The sequence below is a fragment of the Cherax quadricarinatus genome, chromosome 74 (genome assembly GCF_038502225.1).
Source record: "Cherax quadricarinatus isolate ZL_2023a chromosome 74, ASM3850222v1, whole genome shotgun sequence".
NCBI lineage: Eukaryota > Metazoa > Arthropoda > Malacostraca > Decapoda > Parastacidae > Cherax > Cherax quadricarinatus.
In genome coordinates, this window is record NC_091365.1 from 3,839,827 (window position 1) to 3,862,152 (window position 22,326).

Below are 22,326 nucleotides of genomic sequence, written 5' to 3' on the forward strand. Positions count from 1 at the left end.
CAGGTAGCTGACTGTGAGTCTGGGCCTGGAGCAGGTAGCTGACTGTGAGTCTGGGCCTGGAGCAGGTAGCTGACTGTGAGTCTGGGCCTGGAGCAGGTAGCTGACTGTGAGTCTGGGCCTGGAGCAGGTAGCTGACTGTGAGTCTGGGCCTGGAGCAGGTAGCTGACTGTGAGTCTGGGCCTGGAGCAGGTAGCTGACTGTGAGTCTGGGCCTGGAGCAGCTAGCTGACTGTGAGTCTGGGCCTGGAGCAGCTAGCTGACTGTGAGTCTGGGCCTGGAGCAGGTAGCTGACTGTGAGTCTGGGCCTGGAGCAGGTAGCTGACTGTGAGTCTGGGCCTGGAGCAGGTAGCTGACTGTGAGTCTGGGCCTGGAGCAGGTAGCTGACTGAGACTGGGCCTGGAGCAGGTAGCTGTCTGAGTCTGGGCCTGGAGCAGGTAGCTGACTGTGAGTTTGGGCCTGGAGCAGGTAGCTGACTGTGAGTCTGGGCCTGGAGCAGGTAGCTGACTGTGAGTCTGGGCCTGGAGCAGCTAGCTGACTGTGAGTCTGGGCCTGGAGCAGGTAGCTGACTGTGAGTCTGGGCCTGGAGCAGGTAGCTGACTGAGTCTGGGCCTGGAGCAGGTAGCTGACTGTGAGTCTGGGCCTGGAGCAGGTAGCTGGGTTGTTTCAACATCATGCTACATGAAAATAAATGGTATAAAATACCGACACAATGGAAACAAACACATATGCAGTTTAATGTTATCCTTTATTGACAACGTTTCGCCCACACTGTTTGTGACTTGAAAAAGCCAACTGTGTGGGCGAAACGTTGTCAATAAAGGATAACATTAAACTGCATATGTGTTTATGTTTCCATCATGGATACATGTCATTCTCACTACGTCAGCTGTAGTGTCCCTAGTTGTGATGTTCTCTTTAATGTAATCAGTGAAATTTCCACCTCCATTAAGCAAGGAACTAACATTACAAGATATTTTTTGCCTTAGCTTTTGCATAAGAGAGTAACTAGTATTAAGAGTTACTTTCAATTTGGCAGATGACTTCTTGCTTGTCCCCCCCCCCTCCTATCCGCGTCTGTGTGTGTGTCTCTTTTACACAGGGTTATACAAGGATTCCTAACTATATTTACAAGCTAAGAACTATTACCTACATCACTCACTCTCACTCACTCACTCACTCTCTCTCTCTCTCTCTCTCTCCCCTGGGTATGGTATATTACATGAAGACGGTTTCGGGTATTATCGACCACGCGATTTGGTACCAGACCTATCTTCCTATCATAAATACCGTATCGTAATTTTGTACCGTACTTAAAGAAAAAAATACCGTACAGTTGTGTTAGCCTTGGCTGAAGGAAGCGGAGGAAGGGTAGGAGGCGGGGCGGGGCGGGGCGGGGCAGGAGTAAGGCAGGAAGCTAGCAGGAGCAGCAGCGGCGCCGGGAACACTCAACAAGTGTTGTACAGGTTAGCCTGACTTGCAGGGGGAAGACATGAGGTGACTGGGGAAGGAGAGAGAAAAGGGGTGGAGGTGGTGGTGGGGGGGGATGAGATGACAGGAGTGTAGGTGTGGGAGAAGAGAGGAGTGAAGATGTGGGTGGGAGTGGAGTGAGGGTTGGTTGGTGTGTGGGCTGGTATGGGAGGAGGGGTGTAGCAGCAGCAGCATTGATCTGCCAGCACCACGCTGCCACCCACACCTACCCACGCTTCACACTTTCAGCCATACTTGTAAATGATTTTTAATGACATTGAATTGAGTTGTCATTTTAATATAGCATAGGGAAGGCGGCCTCTAGATTTCCTCAGTTAGGACTTCTACTTGCCCTACCTCCACCTGATGAAGTGCGGATAAAGAAAAGGCTTTTAGAGAGGCTGGGGTGAGGTGAGGTAGAGCAGAGGATAAAGTAGGGGTAAAGGAGAGGCTGGGCTCCGGGTACAAGAGATGCTGGAGTGAGGGTGCAAATAAGGCTGAGATGGGGTATAAGGCTGTAAAGGGGGTACAATAAGGCTGGGGAGGGGTACAAGGCCGTTAAAGGGTACAACAAGGCTGTTAAGGAGTACAACAAGGCTGTTAAGGGGTACAATAAGGCTGGGGTGGGGGTACAATAAGGTTGGGATGAGGGTACAATAAAGCTTGGGTGGAGGTACAAGACTGGGGTAGGGGTACAACAAAACTGGGGTGGGGGTACAACAAAACTAGGGTGGGGGTACAACAAAACTAGGGTGGGGTACAATAAGACTGGGGTGGGGTACAGCAAGACTGGGGTGGGGTACAAGACTGGGGTGGGGGTACAAGACTAGGGTGGGGGTACAAGACTGGGGGGAGGTACAAGACTGGGGTGGGGTACATCAAGACTGGGGTGGGGTACATCAAGGCTGGAGTGGAGGTACAAGACTGCGGTGGAGTACAAGACTGGGTTGGGGGTACAACAAGACTGGGGTGGAGTACAACAAGACTGGGGTGGGGTACATCAAGACTGGGGTGGGGGGCAACAAGTTCAAAAGTAAACAGAGTAAAACTAAAGGCTGTAGCAGAGAAAAGTTCTGTTCCCCAAGGTACACAAGAATGGAGGAGCACTGCCGCAGGACTACTGGCCCATGCTAGAAGGTCCAGATCAGACCCATCCACACCCTGTACCTGTACAACCTAGTTCTGGAGTCACTCCAGGTTCTCGCTTCAATGACTACCTGACAGTTTGTCCCACTCAGCTACAACTCTGTAGGTAAACCAATTTTGTCTTGTTAGGTAAACAGACACAGATCCGACTAGTTTGACAACGTTTCGCTCTCCAAGAGCTTTGTCAAGCTGTAATGGCTGACAAAACTGAACTCTGGAACGATATCGTTCCAGACCATGGAGCTGAACTCTTCTCCAGGCTCTGAGGGACTGACCACCTCAATACTACATGTATTTCTCCAAGGTTGACAGACTGATTACATTTTCATTTCACTACTACACCTGCTGCCTCTGTATTTGACTGAAGAACCCTACTGCGTAGGCGAAATGCTTCAACAATAATGATATCCAACTGTTGCACATGTGTCTTAATCATCAAAAATTAATATCACATTTTTTTTCGTACATATGCTGGATTTTTTTAAGTGCAGATTTTACGACTCACTCGCCATGGATTCAACCCCCATCGTTCCGTGGGTTGAAGTTATATAGCAGCTGGTGGGAGTGTAGTGTGGCCAACGTCTCTCAGGAACTGCTACAATTTCCTCCTATCTTGACATTCTTCTTTCTCAGTCAAAATACAATCTAGTCTGCATGGTTGTGGTTGCTATTGTCATTGGACTGTTCATTTAGCTTGAATGGCCTGGTTCCTTTCATGTGGAAACCTCACCACCTCCCCTTCCCCTACGCCCCAACACTACTGGCAGCCCCCCACCACCACCCCAATTCCAACACAATGGGGGATGCAGTTTGCAGTGGGCCAAACCTGGCTCACCTTGCACCACCCACTCACCAACCACTTTCCTTCACCACCACCAATACTCTACCACAACTAGTACTTTCCACCACCATCACAACTTGTACTTTCTACTACTATCACCACCATAACTTGTACTTTCTACCACCATCACAACTTGTACATTCCACTACCATCGCCACCACAACTTGTGCTTTCCACTACCGTCACCACCACAACTTGTACTTTCCACCATCACCACAACTTCTTTCCACAACGACTCTACCACCACCACCATCATCACCATCACCACAACCTGCATCACCACCAGTATCTAACATCGCCACCTGCATCGTCAACCCAGACTAGACTCTGCCCAACTTTCACTGTTATTCCCAACTTACCTTCCACTTGCAGCAGTGCCTTCCTATCTGCCCCTCTAATACACAACCCCTGCCACACACATGTATTAATCTTACTACTACTACTACTACTAATAATAATAATAAATATGAGAGGTTACAAGTACTCTACCTTCGCAGACAAAGCCGGGTCAGGCATCCTTGCTTCCTGATCAACCAGGGTATTGCTGGTAGCAGCCTGCACCATTCGAGACTCTTGCACAAGCTTTGTACATTAGAGGGGAATTACTAACAGATACCTAGCTGTCAGTTCGCAAGTCTGCCAGACTGGGGTGTCTACATGGGACTATGCGCTACTGCATTATAGCCTGATTAATGAGGCTATCAACTAGGCTACGGCCCCCAGAAATCAACACTTGATACTAACGCTACTAAAGAAGGGCAACACGCAGGAGGCCTGGTCTAGGAGCAGTCCTCAAGGCAGATGACCGATGCTACTATAAACAACACTTACCCCTTCATTTCCGCGGAAGGAGATCTTTGGACTGGCAGCAGTATTCTGAAAAAAAATATAGCATTAGAACAAATCGTGTTATTAATATATGATGGATATATGGATAACTAGTGTAATGAACATCTGTCAATATATATAATATATATATATGGAATAGGAGGTAAGTTATTAAATGTTGTAAAGAGTTTTCATGAGGATAGTGAGGCTCAGGTTAGAGTGTGTAGAAGAGAGGGAGACTACTTCCCGGTAAAAGTAGGTCTTAGACAGGGATGTGTAATGTCACCATGGTTGTTTAATATATTTATAGATGGGGTTGTAAAGGAAGTAAATGCTAGGGTGTTCGGGAGAGGGGTGGGATTAAATTATGGGGAATCAAATTCAAAATGGGAAGTGACACAGTTACTTTTTGCTGATGATACTGTGCTTATGGGAGATTCTAAAGAAAAATTGCAAAGGTTAGTGGATGAGTTTGGGAATGTGTGTAAAGGTAGAAAGTTGAAAGTGAACATAGAAAAGAGTAAGGTGATGAGGGTATCAAATGATTTAGATAAAGAAAAATTGGATATCAAATTGGGGAGGAGGAGTATGGAAGAAGTGAATGTTTTCAGATACTTGGGAGTTGACGTGTCGGCGGATGGATTTATGAAGGATGAGGTTAATCATAAAATTGATGAGGGAAAACAGGTGAGTGGTGCGTTGAGGTATATGTTTATCTGGAGTTTATCTGGAGAGAGTTCCGGGGGTCAACGCCCCCGCGGCCCGGTCTGTGACCAGGCCTCCTTAGGTCAGTGTCCCAGGATGCGACCCACACCAGTCGACTAACACCCAGGTACCCATTTTACTGATGGGGAACATAGACAACAGGTGGAAAGAAACACGTCCAATGTTTCTACTCTGGCTGGGAATCGAACCCAGGCCCTCGCCGTGTGAAGCGAGAGCGTTAACCACCAGGCCACCAGAGCCCTTTGTGGAGTCAAAAAACGTTATCTATGGAGGCAAAGAAGGGAATGTATGAAAGTATAGTAGTACCAGCACTCTTATATGGATGTGAAGCTTGGGTGGTAAATGCAGCAGCGAGGAGACGGTTGGAGGCAGTGGAGATGTCCTGTCTAAGGGCAATGTGTGGTGTAAATACTATGCAGAAAATTCGGAGTGTGGAAATTAGGAAAAGGTGTGGAGTTAATAAAAGTATTAGTCAGAGGGCAGAAGAGGGGTTGTTGAGGTGGTTTGGTCATTTAGAGAGAATGGATCAAAGTAGAATGACATGGAAAGCATATAAATCTATAGGGGAAGGAAGGCGGGGTAGGGGTCGTCCTGGAAAGGGTTGGAGAGAGGGGGTAAAGGAGGTTTTATGGGCGAGGGGCTTGGACTTCCAGCAAGCGTGTGTGAGCGTGTTAAGATAGGAGTGAATGGAGGCGAATGGTACGTGGGACCTGACGATCTGTTGGAGTGTGAGCAGGGTAATATTTAGTGAAGGGATTCAGGGAAACCGGTTATTTTCATATAGTCGGACTTGAGTCCTGGAAATGGGAAGTACAATGCCTGCACTTTAAAGGAGGGGTTTGGGATGTTGGCAGTTTGAAGGGATATGTTGTGTATCTTAATACGTATATGCTTCTAAACTGTTGTATTCTGAGCACCTCTGCAAAAACAGTGATAATGTGAGTGTGGTGAAAGTGCTGAATGATGATGAAAGTATTTTCTTTTTGGGGATTTTCTTTCTTTTTTTGGGTCACGCTGCCTCGGTGGGAGACGGCCGACTTGTTGATATATATATATATATATATATATATATATATATATATATATATATATATATATATATATATATATATATATATATATATATATATATATATATGCAATAAGATCACAGTAAACAGGCGATTTCAGAATATGCAAAACAACCACTCTGAAAGAATAGAGAAATTCCAAGCGCTTTCGTGACTACTCACATTATCATTATAATGTGAGTAGTCTCGAAAGCGCTAGGAATTTCTCTATTCTTTCAGAGTGGTTTTGTGTATATATATATATATATATATATATATATATATATATATATATATATATATATATATATATATATATATATATATATATATATATATATTACATAATATGGCACAGAAGATTTAAGAGATACATTGTTGATATAAAGGTGGCATATATATATATATATATATATATATATATATATATATATATATATATATATATATATATATATATATATATATATATATATATATATATATATATACATGTTGTTACGTGTGTATCACCGATTATAAGGCGAAAATCTCATCCAGCTCCTCAGAGCTGGGGCGTGTGCCCAAAATGCAGCATGCATTACCCCTTTGAACAGCCGCGCTGAGCCGCTGGAACAGAAAACTAGCTGATATATATATATATATATATATATATATATATATATATATATATATATATATATATATATATATATATATATATATATATATATAATGCCTCCTGTATTCTGGGCACGCGCCCCAGCTCTAATGAGCTGGATGAGATTTTCGCCTTATAATCGGTAATACACACATAACATGTACCGTATATGCCACCTTTATATCAACAATGTATCTCTTAAATCTTCTGTATCATATTATGTAATAAAATATTCCTATTGGTAAAAAAAAATATGAAAAGATGGGGTGGTAGGGGAAGTGGAATATCCAAACGGCTTCAGGAAGAAATCCAAATATTCTTCCTTGAAGCCTTTTTGTCCACTTCTCCGAGGCTGTGGGTCCCACAATTTACACCAGAGGCGGACCCAATATATATATATATATATATATATATATATATATATATATATATATATATATATATATATATATATATATATATATATATATATATATATATATATATTATATGAAAAAGTACAATAAAAGTGAAAATACCGTGCCTGGAGCAAGTCACAAATAACTGGCACTTAGAGAAAAGAATAAGTTCGAGTCCGTCCTTGGCCATTATCAGCTCATAATGGTCCGGGAAAGAGCGAAATGTATGTGTAAGCTATTTGTGAATGAAAAATGTAGAACACAAGGTTATGAGTGATACTTCCCCCCACCCAATACCCATACCCACCCACACCCACACACACACACACACACACACACGCACACACACACCAACCCAACACACCCACCCACCCACCCACACACACACACACACACACACACCAACCCAACACACCCACCCACCCACCCACACACACACCCACACCAACCCATCCAACACACCCACACACACACCAACCCAACACACCCACCCACCCACCCACACACACGCACACACACACCAACCCAACACACCCACCCACCCACCCACACACACACACACACCAACCCATCCAACACACCCACACACACACCAACCCATCCAACACACCCACCCACCCACACACACCCACACCAACCCATCCAATACCCACACCCAAGCAAATCTGTTACTTGCACGTGATCCATTTCAAGCGTTCTTCTACCCTACACACTATCAACCCAATCTGGTCAACCAGCTTGTTGCTGTTAGCAGCCCTCAGCTCCACATAGCCATCACAATCTGGCGGTACAGATGGTATACAATGATTCAGTTTCTTCCCATAACGACTACTATTGTATATAATAATACATAGAATAAGACCCTGCTTAAACTAATTGGGTTAACTTTGCGTTGTACTCACCCAGTTGTGCTTGCAGAGGCTGAGTCATAGCTCCTGTGTTCGCCATGTTCCTGATCAGCCGCACTGTGCTGCCTAGGTTGGACCGAATTTGGCAAGCACAGTCTTAGAGATCAGTGATTAAAAAATGACCCATATAGCAATGGAAACCTGTCACTGTCACGTTTCACGCAGTATCATCTTGTAGGTAAAACGTCGTAACAACGAAAGATCTCAAACAACTCGAACATAGGACAGAGAGGAGTTTACGACGACGTTTCGATCCGACTTGGATCATTTACGAGTCACAGTAAGTGGTCTAAGTTGGATCGAAACATCGTCGTAAGCTCCTCTCTCCTATATGAAGGTTATTTGTATAACTCCTGATAAGTATCAAAACTCTTTCTACTCCCGGAGCCCGGCCATGGGCCAGGCTCGTCTGATGTTTGCCTGGTCAACCAGGATGTTGCTATTGGTGGCCCGCTTCCCCACCTATCCATCACAGCCTGGTTGATCTGGCAGCTGGTGAAGGTAGTTGTCCAGTTTTCTCTTAAAGGCTTCTACACTTGTTCCAGCAGTGTTTCTGATATCCTCCAGTAAGACGTGTACTGTTCCAGTCACGGTATTGTGCCTTTTTATTCTTTAATGACAAATCTCATTTTCTACCCGTGACGAGTTTCCAGATTTTATTATAATAAAAAAAATATTATTGTAATCAAAAAGAAGAACTGTTAAAGACAGTGGCAGCTCATGGCATTGGGGGAAAAGTGCTGTACTGGATCGAGTCATGGCTCACCAATAGGAAGCAGAGAGCGTGCGTAAATGGGGTTAAATCCGAGTGGGGATCTGTAACAAGTGGCGTTCCACAGGGATCAGTCTTAGGTCCGTTGTTGTTTATTATATAATAACTAGTTTTCAGAATGTTTCTACTATGGCAACCCCTCCTGGAGACAGACATATCTATCATTATTAAGTATTTGTCAGCTCACAGCTATAATTCAACTTATTGATCACACTATCAACCACGAGGCCTGGTCTGCAACCGGCTCTCTGGGTGGTCACCCATGGAATCCTGCTTGTCTATAATAAACAGTTATGGGGGCACTGTCCCCGCAGCCCGATCCAGCATCAGGTCTTCCACCTGATGGCTTGATCAATAAAGCTATTAGTCCTGGTCTCACACAGTCCAGCACAGGCACCACAGCCCGGCTGATTAGGAACTAACTACGGGAACTCAACAAATTTCGTCGGTTGGTAATTTCCCTTATGTATTAAGGGAGGATGCTAAAGTCTTGGTCCCTCTATATTTACTGATAAAAACTTCTGCACCAGCTAGGTATCTTTATTCCGAAACGTTTCACCTATACGGTAGGCTACTTTATATCTCTACTGTTTCTGCTGCCTCCTCTGTACTCGACTGAAGGAGCCTACTATGTATTCGAAATGTTTCCGAAGATATCTAACTGTTAAACATGTGTCTTACTTATCAACTTGTCGGTATTGTATACCATTATCATATTCACTATATTTAATGAGTTCGCTTAGTGTATTGAGTTTACTCTGCCTGTCAGTGGGGGTATTTTGCTAAGCTTCGTGATTCCTCAGAAAATCATCTCAGTGTACAAATTTGAGACAAAGCCCTCCAAACCTTTCCATTTTTAAATTACACTGTATCTTTCTCGTCCACGTTCCAGGGAGTACCCTTCAAGCAACTGCAAGCATTCCCAATAATTTAGGTGCTTGCCTAAAGTTATACTGACGGCGAAGATTCTCTCTGTACATTCTCATAACTTCATAACCGTCTTTAAGAGAAAATGGATTAGTTCTTCAGGTTAGTTCCGGATCATTAGGACTGTGTTTTCATCGGACTGTATACACGCACAGCCTCAATGATCAACTCGCGAAATCGTAATGACAAGTTTGTAAACAAATCACTATACGAGTGGGGATGGAACTCGCGGCAAGTGAGTTGTGAAACTCCAGGTTAGCACCTAGGCCACTGGGCCAGCTGACCACAATAAGATTAATTCAATTATGTGTATTTATACACCATAGGGAAGTTAGCATGGGCCATACTGTGAATCTCACGCTGGAGAGACATTCCTTTGTAAAAACTTGCATTTGTAGTCACAGTGGCACCCATGCTAACCTCCCTATGGTGTATATATACACCTAGTTGGGCGAATCTTATTGCAGCCAGCTGGCCAAGTGGCTTACGAGCTGGCCTGGAGTTTTAAGACTCACCTGCCGCAAGTTCAATCCCCACCCGTACCATTTTTTTTTCTTTTTTTTTTTTTACTGATCAGCGTTTCAAAAGGAAGGTCTGGCCTGCCACAGGGCCGAGCAGATGATTTTCAATACAATATTCAGGTAAACTAGAGGGGAAACCCCAAGAGACTTCTCCCTTCCCCGTCTTACCGAGTGGGAATTTCCCCCTCTTCCTCCAAGAGACTCGCAGCTGGTAACAGCATTCTATCAGAAGACAGGAAAATTTCTCTGAGGCGTGTCTTAGTCATATCATGAGTCGCTACGTGGATGTTTTGCTCATTTAACCATGGAAGAAATAAATCCCCATGCCGGTATTCATTATGAGGTGTAACAGGTTCCTTTCCTAGCTAACTACTAAGCAACGCAAAAACAAAATATCACCTCGTATGATGAGATATTTAAGCATATCTACGCCACTTTAAACACAGTTAAGGTTTCCTTAACCATACTAATCATCTATATAACTAATAATTACTTCGTACACACAACTTCCTTGTCTAGTAATGTGTAAAATAAATTATCTTTCCGTAGCCAATGTTTTGATGAAGTAGTGAAGGAAACACTGGAAGAAGGTTGTGAAGGGAATATAGTCTAAGAGAGGTAATAGACAAGAGGGCAGTGAAAGAAGTCAGCAGAGAGAGAGAGAGAGAGAGTAGGTGTATTAATCATCATCATAATCGACTTAATACACTACAACAATAGAGAAAGAAAGGAAGCAGTGAGACTTAAGGATCACTCTGACCTATGAGATGACTCAGTGCTCTCAGCAACAAGATGTAAATACCAACATACACAAAAATATCCAAAGTGAAACTATGTAAACAAAACTACCAGCAAGAACCAACACACAACGTAAATAAACACTGCCACATTAAATTAAAATATCCCGCATCAGTTAAAAGCGCCATTGAATTGCCAACGTCAAAAAGTGGAAGAAAAAAAAATTTGCCGAGGCGCCTGAGAATAAGGTGACTCAAGGTGACACTCAGTGACCCGATAAGCCAGTAAACCAAGGTGACACTCAGTGACCCGATAAGCCAGTAAACCAAGGTGACACTCAGTGACCCGATAAGCCAGTAAACCAAGGTGACACTCAGTGACCCGATAAGCCAGTAAACCAAGGTGACACTCAGTGACCCGATAAGCCAGTAAACCAAGGTGACACTCAGTGACCCGATAAGCCAGTAAACCAAGGTGACACTCAGTGACCCGATAAGCCAGTAAACCAAGGTGACACTCAGTGACCCGATAAGCCAGTAAACCAAGGTGACACTCAGTGACCCGATAAGCCAGTAAACCAAGGTGACACTCAGTGACCCGATAAGCCAGTAAACCAAAGTTAAAACTCAGTGACCCGATAAGCCAGTAAACCAAGGTGACACTCAGTGACCCGATAAGCCAGTAAACCAAGGTGACACTCAGTGACCCGATAAGCCAGTAAACCAAGGTGACACTCAGTGACCCGATAAGCCAGTAAACCAAGGTGACACTCAGTGACCCGATAAGCCAGTAAACCAAAGTTAAAACTCAGTGACCCGATAAGCCAGTAAACCAAGGTGACACTCAGTGACCCGATAAGCCAGTAAACCAAGGTGACACTCAGTGACCCGATAAGCCAGTAAACCAAAGTTAAAACTCAGTGACCCGATAAGCCAGTAAACCAAGGTGACACTCAGTGACCCGATAAGCCAGTAAACCAAGGTGACACTCAGTGACCCGATAAGCCAGTAAACCAAGGTGACATTCAGTGACCCGATAAGCCAGTAAACCAAGGTGACACTCAGTGACCCGATAAGCCAGTAAACCAAGGTGACACTCAGTGACCCGATAAGCCAGTAAACCAAGGTGACACCCAGTGACCCGATAAGCCAGTAAACCAAGGTGACACTCAGTGACCCGATAAGCCAGTAAACCAAGGTGACACTCAGTGACCCGATAAGCCAGTAAACCAAGGTGACACTCAGTGACCCGATAAGCCAGTAAACCAAGGTGACATTCAGTGACCCGATAAGCCAGTAAACCAAGGTGACACTCAGTGACCCGATAAGCCAGTAAACCAAGGTGACACTCAGTGACCCGATAAGCCAGTAAACCAAGGTGACACCCAGTGACCCGATAAGCCAGTAAACCAAGGTGACACTCAGTGACCCGATAAGCCAGTAAACCAAGGTGACACTCAGTGACCCGATAAGCCAGTAAACCAAGGTGACACTCAGTGACCCGATAAGCCAGTAAACCAAGGTGACACTCAGTGACTCGATAAACCAGTAAACCAAGGTGACACTCAGTGACCCGATAAACCAGTAAACCAAGGTGACACTCAGTGACCCGATAAGCCAGTAAACCAAGGTGACACTCAGTGACCCGATAAACCAGTAAAAGAAGGTGACACTCAGTGACCCGATAAGCCAGTAAACCAAGGTGACACTCAGTGACCCGATAAGCCAGTAAGCCAAGGTGACACTCAGTGACCCGATAAGCCAGTAAACCAAGGTGACACTCAGTGACCCGATAAGCCAGTAAACCAAGGTGACACTCAGTGACCCGATAAGCCAGTAAACCAAGGTGACACTCAGTGACCCGATAAGCCAGTAAACCAAGGTGACACTCAGTGACCCGATAAGCCAGTAAACCAAGATGACACTCAGTGACTCGATAAGCCAAGGTGACACTCAGTGACCCGATAAGCCAGTAAACCAAGGTGACACCCAGTGACCCGATAAGCCAGTAAACCAAGGTGACACTCAGTGACCCGATAAGCCAGTAAACCAAGGTGACACTCAGTGACCCGATAAGCCAGTAAACCAAGGTGACACTCGGTGACCCGATAAGCCAGTAAACCAAGGGGACACTCAGTGACCCGATAAACCAGTAAACCAAGGCGACACTCAGTGACCCGATAAACCAGTAAACCAAGGTGACACCCAGTGACCCGATAAGCCAGTAAACCAAGGTGACACTCAGTGACCCGATAAGCCAGTAAACAAAGGTGACACTCAGTGACCCGATAAGCCAGTAAACCAAAGTTAAAACTCAGTGACCCGATAAGCCAGTAAACCAAGGTGACACTCAGTGACCCGATAAGCCAGTAAACCAAGGTGACACTCAGTGACCCGATAAGCCAGTAAACCAAGGTGACACTCAGTGACCCGATAAGCCAGTAAACCAAGGTGACACTCAGTGACCCGATAAGCCAGTAAACCAAGGTGACACTCAGTGACCCGATAAGCCAGTAAACCAAAGTTAAAACTCAGTGACCCGATAAGCCAGTAAACCAAGGTGACACTCAGTGACCCGATAAGCCAGTAAACCAAGGTGACACTCAGTGACCCGATAAGCCAGTAAACCAAAGTTAAAACTCAGTGACCCGATAAGCCAGTAAACCAAGGTGACACTCAGTGACCCGATAAGCCAGTAAACCAAGGTGACACTCAGTGACCCGATAAGCCAGTAAACCAAGGTGACATTCAGTGACCCGATAAGCCAGTAAACCAAGGTGACACTCAGTGACCCGATAAGCCAGTAAACCAAGGTGACACTCAGTGACCCGATAAGCCAGTAAACCAAGGTGACACCCAGTGACCCGATAAGCCAGTAAACCAAGGTGACACTCAGTGACCCGATAAGCCAGTAAACCAAGGTGACACTCAGTGACCCGATAAGCCAGTAAACCAAGGTGACACTCAGTGACCCGATAAGCCAGTAAACCAAGGTGACATTCAGTGACCCGATAAGCCAGTAAACCAAGGTGACACTCAGTGACCCGATAAGCCAGTAAACCAAGGTGACACTCAGTGACCCGATAAGCCAGTAAACCAAGGTGACACCCAGTGACCCGATAAGCCAGTAAACCAAGGTGACACTCAGTGACCCGATAAGCCAGTAAACCAAGGTGACACTCAGTGACCCGACCTAAGCCAGTAAACCAAGGTGACACTCAGTGACCCGATAAGCCAGTAAACCAAGGTGACACTCAGTGACTCGATAAACCAGTAAACCAAGGTGACACTCAGTGACCCGATAAACCAGTAAACCAAGGTGACACTCAGTGACCCGATAAGCCAGTAAACCAAGGTGACACTCAGTGACCCGATAAACCAGTAAAAGAAGGTGACACTCAGTGACCCGATAAGCCAGTAAACCAAGGTGACACTCAGTGACCCGATAAGCCAGTAAGCCAAGGTGACACTCAGTGACCCGATAAGCCAGTAAACCAAGGTGACACTCAGTGACCCGATAAGCCAGTAAACCAAGGTGACACTCAGTGACCCGATAAGCCAGTAAACCAAGGTGACACTCAGTGACCCGATAAGCCAGTAAACCAAGGTGACACTCAGTGACCCGATAAGCCAGTAAACCAAGATGACACTCAGTGACTCGATAAGCCAAGGTGACACTCAGTGACCCGATAAGCCAGTAAACCAAGGTGACACCCAGTGACCCGATAAGCCAGTAAACCAAGGTGACACTCAGTGACCCGATAAGCCAGTAAACCAAGGTGACACTCAGTGACCCGATAAGCCAGTAAACCAAGGGGACACTCAGTGACCCGATAAACCAGTAAACCAAGGCGACACTCAGTGACCCGATAAACCAGTAAACCAAGGTGACACCCAGTGACCCGATAAGCCAGTAAACCAAGGTGACACTCAGTGACCCGATAAGCCAGTAAACAAAGGTGACACTCAGTGACCCGATAAGCCAGTAAACCAAAGTTAAAACTCAGTGACCCGATAAGCCAGTAAACCAAGGTGACACTCAGTGACCCGATAAGCCAGTAAACCAAGGTGACACTCAGTGACCCGATAAGCCAGTAAACCAAAGTTAAAACTCAGTGACCCGATAAGCCAGTAAACCAAGGTGACACTCAGTGACCCGATAAGCCAGTAAACCAAGGTGACACTCAGTGACCCGATAAGCCAGTAAACCAAGGTGACATTCAGTGACCCGATAAGCCAGTAAACCAAGGTGACACTCAGTGACCCGATAAGCCAGTAAACCAAGGTGACACTCAGTGACCCGATAAGCCAGTAAACCAAGGTGACACTCAGTGACCCGATAAGCCAGTAAACCAAGGTGACACTCAGTGACCCGATAAGCCAGTAAACCAAGGTGACACTCAGTGACCCGATAAGCCAGTAAACCAAGGTGACACTCAGTGACCCGATAAGCCAGTAAACCAAGGTGACATTCAGTGACCCGATAAGCCAGTAAACCAAGGTGACACTCAGTGACCCGATAAGCCAGTAAACCAAGGTGACACTCAGTGACCCGATAAGCCAGTAAACCAAGGTGACACTCAGTGACCCGATAAGCCAGTAAACCAAGGTGACACTCAGTGACCCGATAAACCAGTAAACCAAGGTGACACTCAGTGACCCGATAAGCCAGTAAACCAAGGTGACACTCAGTGACCCGATAAGCCAGTAAACCAAGGTGACACTCAGTGACTCGATAATCCAGTAAACCAAGGTGACACTCAGTGACCCGATAAACCAGTAAACCAAGGTGACACTCAGTGACCCGATAAGCCAGTAAACCAAGGTGACACTCAGTGACCCGATAAGCCAGTAAAAGAAGGTGACACTCAGTGACCCGATAAGCCAGTAAACCAAGGTGACACTCAGTGACCCGATAAGCCAGTAAGCCAAGGTGACACTCAGTGACCTGATAAGCCAGTAAACCAAGGTGACACTCAGTGACCCGATAAGCCAGTAAACCAAGGTGACACTCAGTGACCCGATAAGCCAGTAAACCAAGGTGACACTCAGTGACCCGATAAGCCAGTAAACCAAGGTGACACTCAGTGACCCGATAAGCCAGTAAACCAAGATGACACTCAGTGACTCGATAAGCCAAGGTGACACTCAGTGACCCGATAAGCCAGTAAACCAAGGTGACACCCAGTGACCCGATAAGCCAGTAAACCAAGGTGACACTCAGTGACCCGATAAGCCAGTAAACCAAGGTGACACTCAGTGACCCGATAAGCCAGTAAACCAAGGTGACACTCGGTGACCCGATAAGCCAGTAAACCAAGGGGACACTCAGTGACCCGATAAACCAGTAAACCAATGCGACACTCAGTGACCCGATAAACCAGTAAACCAAGGTGACACCCAGTGACCCGATAAGCCAGTAAACCAAGGTGACACTCAGTGACCCGATAAGCCAGTAAACAAAGGTGACACTCAGTGACCCGATAAGCCAGTAAACCAAGGTGACACTCAGTGACCCGATAAACCAGTAAACCAAGGTGACAGTGACCCGATAAGCCAGTAAACCAAGGTGACACTCAGTGACCCGATAAGCCAGTAAACCAAGGTGGCACTCAGTGACCCGATAAGCCAGTAAGCCAAGGTGACACTCAGTGACCCGATAAGCCAGTAAGCCAAGGTGTGACACTCAGTGATCCGATAAGCCAGTAAACCAAGGTGACACTCAGTGACCCGATAAGCCAGTAAGCCAAGGTGATACTCAGTGACCCGATAAGCCAGTAAACCAAGGTGACACTCAGTGACCCGATAAGCCAGTAAACCAAGGTGACACTCAGTGACCCGATAAGCCAGTAAACCAAGGTGACAGTGACCCGATAAGCCAGTAAACCAAGGTGGCACTCAGTGACCCGATAAGCCAGTAAACCAAGGTGACAGTGACCCGATAAGCCAGGAAACCAAGGTGACACTCAGTGACCCGATAAGCCAGTAAACCAAGGTGGCACTCAGTGACCCGATAAGCCAGTAAGCCAAGGTGATACTCAGTGACCCGATAAGCCAGTAAACCAAGGTGACACTCAGTGACCCGATAAGCCAGTAAACCAAGGTGACACTCAGTGACCCGATAAGCCAGTAAACTAAGATGACACTCAGTGACTCGATAAGCCAAGGTGACACTCAGTGACCCGATAAGCCAGTAAACCAAGGTGACACTCAGTGACCCGATAAGCCAGTAAACCAAGGTGACACTCAGTGACCCGATAAGCCAGTAAGCCAAGGTGACACTCAGTGACACGATAAGCCAGTAAACCTAGGTAACACTCAGTGACCCGATAAGCCAGTAAGCCAATGTGATACTCTGACCCGATAAGCCAGAAAACCAAGGTAACACTCAGTGATCCGATGAGCCAGTAAACCAAGGTAACACTCAGTGATCCGATAAGCCAGTAAGCCAAGGTAACATTCAACAGACTCATTAAGCCAGGGTGACACTCAATACACTAACCAAAGGTGACAACACACTCAGTAAGCCAGGGTGACACACAACATACTCAGTAAGCCAGGGTGACACACAACACACTCAGTAAGCCAGGGTGACACACAACACTCAATAAGCCAGGGTGACACACAACACACTCAGTAAGCCAGGGTGACACACAACACACTCAGTAAGCCAGGGTGACACACAACACACTCAGTAAGCCAGGGTGACACACAACACACTCAGTAAGCCAGGGTGACACACAACACACTCAGTAAGCCAGGGTGACACTCAGTAAGCCAGGGTGATACACAACACACTCAGTAAGCCAGAGTGACACACAACACACAGTGTTGGGCCCCCTGCTGTTCACAATCTACATAAACGACATAGATGAGGGCATAAAGAGCGACATCGGCAAGTTTGCCGATGACACCAAAATAGGCCGTCGAATTCATTCTGACGAGGACATTCGAGCACTCCAGGAAGATTTGAATAGACTGATGCAGTGGTCGGAGAAGTGGCAGATGCAGTTTAATATAGACAAATGCAAAGTTCTAAATGTTGGACAGGATAATAACCATGCCACATATAAACTAACTAATGTAGATCTTAATATTACGGATTGCGAAAAAGATTTAGGAGTTCTGGTTAGCAGTAATCTGAAACCAAGACAACAGTGCATAAGTGTTCGCAATAAAGCTAATAGAATCCTTGGCTTCATATCAAGAAGCATAAATAATAGGAGTCCTCAGGTTGTTCTTCAACTCTATACATCCTTGGTTAGGCCTCGTTTAGATTATGCTGCACAGTTTTGGTCACCGTATTACAGAATGGATATAAATTCTCTGGAAAATGTACAAAGGAGGATGACAAAGTTGATCCCATGTATCAGAAACCTTCCCTATGAGGATAGACTAAGGGCCCTGAAACTGCACTCTCTAGAAAGACGTAGAATTAGGGGGGATATGATTGAGGTGTATAAATGGAAGACAGGAATAAATAAAGGGGATGTAAATAGTGTGCTGAAAATATCTAGCCTAGACAGGACTCGCAGCAATGGTTTTAAGTTGGAAAAATTCAGATTCAGGAAGGATATAGGAAAGTACTGGTTTGGTAATAGAGTTGTGGATGAGTGGAACAAACTCCCAAGTACCGTTATAGAGGCCAGAACGTTGTGTAGCTTTAAAAATAGGTTGGATAAATACATGAGTAGATGTGGGTGGGTGTGAGTTAGACCTGATAGCTTGTGCTACCAGGTCGGTTGCCGTGTTCCTCCATTAAGTCAATGTGACATGACCTGACTAGGTTGGGTGCATTGGCTTAAGCCGGTAGGAGACTTGGACCTGCCTCGCATGGGCCAGTAGGCCTTCTGCAGTGTTCCTTCGTTCTTATGTTCTTATGTAAGCCAGGGTGACACAATCAGTAAGCCAGGGTGACACTCAGTAAGCCAGGGTGACATTCAACACACTCAGTAAGCTAGGGTGACAAACAACACAGTAAGTCAGGGTGACACACACACTCAGTAAGCCAGGGTGACACACTCAGCAAGCCAGGGTGACACAACACACTCAGTAGGCCAGGGTGACACACTCAGTAAGCCAGGGTGACTCACAACACACTCAGTAAACCAGGGTGACACACACTCAGTAAGCCAGGGTGACACACAACACACTCAGTAAGCCAGGGTGACACTCAACACACTCAGTAAGCCAGGGTGACACTCAACACACTCAGAAAGCCAGGGTGACACAACCCATTTAGTAAGCCAGGGTGACACACAATACACTCAGTAAGCCAGGGTGACACACAACACACTCGGTAAGCCAGGGTGACACACAACACATTTAGTAAGCCAGGGTGTCACACAACACATTTAGTAAGCCAGGGTGACACACAACACACTCAGTAAGCCAGGGTGACACACAACACACTCAGTAAGCCAGGGTGACACAACACACTCAGTAAGCCAGGGTGACACGCAACACACTCAGTAAGCCAGGGTGACACTCAACACACTCAGTAAGCCAGGGTGACACACAACACACTCAGTAAGCCAGGGTGACACAACACACTCAGTAAGCCAGGGTGACACAACACACTCAGTAAGCCTGGGTGACACAACACACTCAGTAAGCCAGGGTGACACAACACACTCAGTAAGCCAGGGTGACACTCAGTAAGCCAGGGTGACACTCAGTAAGCCAGGGTGACACTCAATAAGCCAGGGTGACACAACACACTCAGTAAACCAGGGTGACACAACACACTCAGTAAGCCAGGGTGACACAACACACTCAGTAAGCCAGGGTGAAACACAACACACTCAGTAAGCCAGGGTGACACACAACACACTCAGTAAGCCAGGGTGGCACACAACACACTCAGTAAGCCAGGGTGACACTCAATAAGCCAGGGTGACACAACACACTCAGTAAACCAGGGTGACACAACACATTCAGTAAGCCAGGGTGACACACAACACACTCAGTAAGCCAGGGTGAAACACAACACACTCAGTAAGCCAGGGTGACACACAACACACTCAGTAAGCCAGGGTGGCACACAACACACTCAGTAAGCCAGGGTGACACAACACACTCAGTAAGCCAGGGTGACACAACACACTCAATAAGCCAGGGTGGCACAACACACTCAATAAGCCAGGGTGACACACTCAGTAAGCCAGGGTGACACACAACACTCAGTAAGCCAGGGTGACACACAACACACTCAGTAAGCCAAGGTGACACACAACACATTCAGTAAGCCAGGGTGACACACAACATACTCAGTAAGCCAGGGTGACACTCAACACAGTAAGCCAGGGTGACACACTCAGTAAGCCAGGGTGACACACAACATACTCAGTAAGCCAGGGTGACACACAACATACTCAGTAAGCCAGGGTGACACACAACATACTCAGTAAGCCAGGGTGACACAACACACTCAGTAAGCCAGGGTGACACACAACACACTCAGTAAGCCAGGGTGACACAACACACTCAGTAAGCCAGGGTGACACACAACACACTCAGTAAGCCAGGGTGACACACAACACACTCAGTAAGCCAGGATGACACACAACACACTCAGTAAGCCAGGGTGACACACAACACACTCAGTAAGCCAGGGTGACACTCAACACAGTAAGCCAGGGTGACACACTCAGTAAGCCGGGGTGACACACTCAGTAAGCCGGGGTGACACTCAACACAGTTCATCGCACGTATCTTAACCTTAAAACTCAAGTTAGGTTTAGGAGCGGTGCACAGGGACAAGCAGTGAGGAGCCACAGAGTAAATGTCTAGACATCAGCAAAACCTGCAGACAATGCAGAAGAGGCCGAGAGGTTACTTCATGATCAACTGAGTTGTGAATGTGTACATAGAAATGCGTGTATCTAGCACCAACAGTATGACTGCTCATGACAGCTGACCTTGTCCGGTACCGGATGATGATCCCTGGAATCAACAATAGGTAAGAAGGAACAGAATCACCATCAGGTAAGAAGAAAGAGAATTAGCATCAGGTAAGAAGAAACTGATCAACATCAGGTAAGAATGAACAGAATCAACATCAGGTAAGAAGAAAGAGAATTAGCATCAGGTAAGAAGAAACTGATCAACATCAGGTAAGAATGAACAGAATCAACATCAGGTAAGAATGAACAGAATCAACATCAGGTAAGAAGAAAGAGAATTAGCATCAGGTAAGAAGAAACTGATCAACATCAGGTAAGAATGAACAGAATCAACATCAGGTAAGAATGAACAGAATCAACATCAGGTAAGAATGAACAGAATCAACATCAGGTAAGAATGAACAGAATCAACATCAGGTAAGAATGAACAGAATCAACATCAGGTAAGAATGAACAGAATCAACATCAGGTAAGAATGAACAGAATCAACATCAGGTAAGAATGAACAGAATCAACATCAGGTAAGAATGAACAGAATCTCGCAGTTTGGAGGGACTGGCCACAATGGCTATGATGTGCTTACAAGGAGGGGGGAGAGAGCAAAAGCAAGCAATCAAGGAACACGGGGGACCCCCTAGCTGGGGAGGATGTCGTGACAAGTATAGTGTCAGACACACGAAGGTAGGCAGGCAGGCAGGCAGGCAGGCAGGCAGGCAGGCAGGCAGGCAGGCAGGCAGGCAGGCAGGCAGGCAGGCAGGCAGGCAGGCAGGCAGGCAGGCAATATCAAGAGTCATACAGGCACCACGCCAGACTTGTTGCCAAACTCAACCATAATGCAGTCGGCGAGGTCGGCACTTGTAAGATCAGCCGGACTTGTGGATGGTATATAGGCATCTGGTCCGCTAGCACAGCCTGAAAACTCTCGAAATTGATCACAGGTATATAATAGTATGTAGGCATTATGACATGACACGTAAACAATATAGCAAGCAGGCAGTCATAGAGGCAGGCAGGCGAGGGGCAGGCAGGCGAGAAGGCAGACAGACAGGCAAGGCGGCAGACAGACAGGCAAGGCGGCAGGCAGGCAAGGCGGCAGACAAGCAGGCAGGCATGACAGGCAGGAACGACACGGAACTCACTTGCCCATGGCGGAGGTCGCCAAACAGGAAGAAAGGTGGCGCCGTTACATGTTCACCTGGGACACCATTACCTCATGTTCACCTGAAGGGTACCTGACGAAGATCCAAGAAGTCAACCCTTCTCTTGGCCCAGTCTCAAACCAGGTCTCCCAGTTGCTGACCTGATCAACTAGGTTGTTGATGCTTGCCACACGCAATTTGACGTATGCACCAGAGCCAGGCTGACCAGGAACGTATCGAGCTTCCTCTTGAAGGCAGCTTAGAGTCTGTCAGTAATCCCCATTATATATAGTGTAAGATAGGGCTGGTCAGGAACCGGGCCG

General features: G+C 46.2%; 1 protein-coding gene across 1 annotated transcript in view; it reads right to left on the minus strand.

Annotated features, from left to right (window-relative positions):
* The window catches only part of LOC128700183 (RNA polymerase II elongation factor ELL), a gene marked incomplete in the record, with an annotated part of 380,498 nt that overhangs the window by 76,976 nt on the left and 281,196 nt on the right, over positions 1-22,326 (minus strand). The window contains 1 exon segment of the mRNA XM_053793220.2: positions 4,285-4,329. Coding sequence (XP_053649195.1) covers positions 4,285-4,329 — 45 coding nt within the window.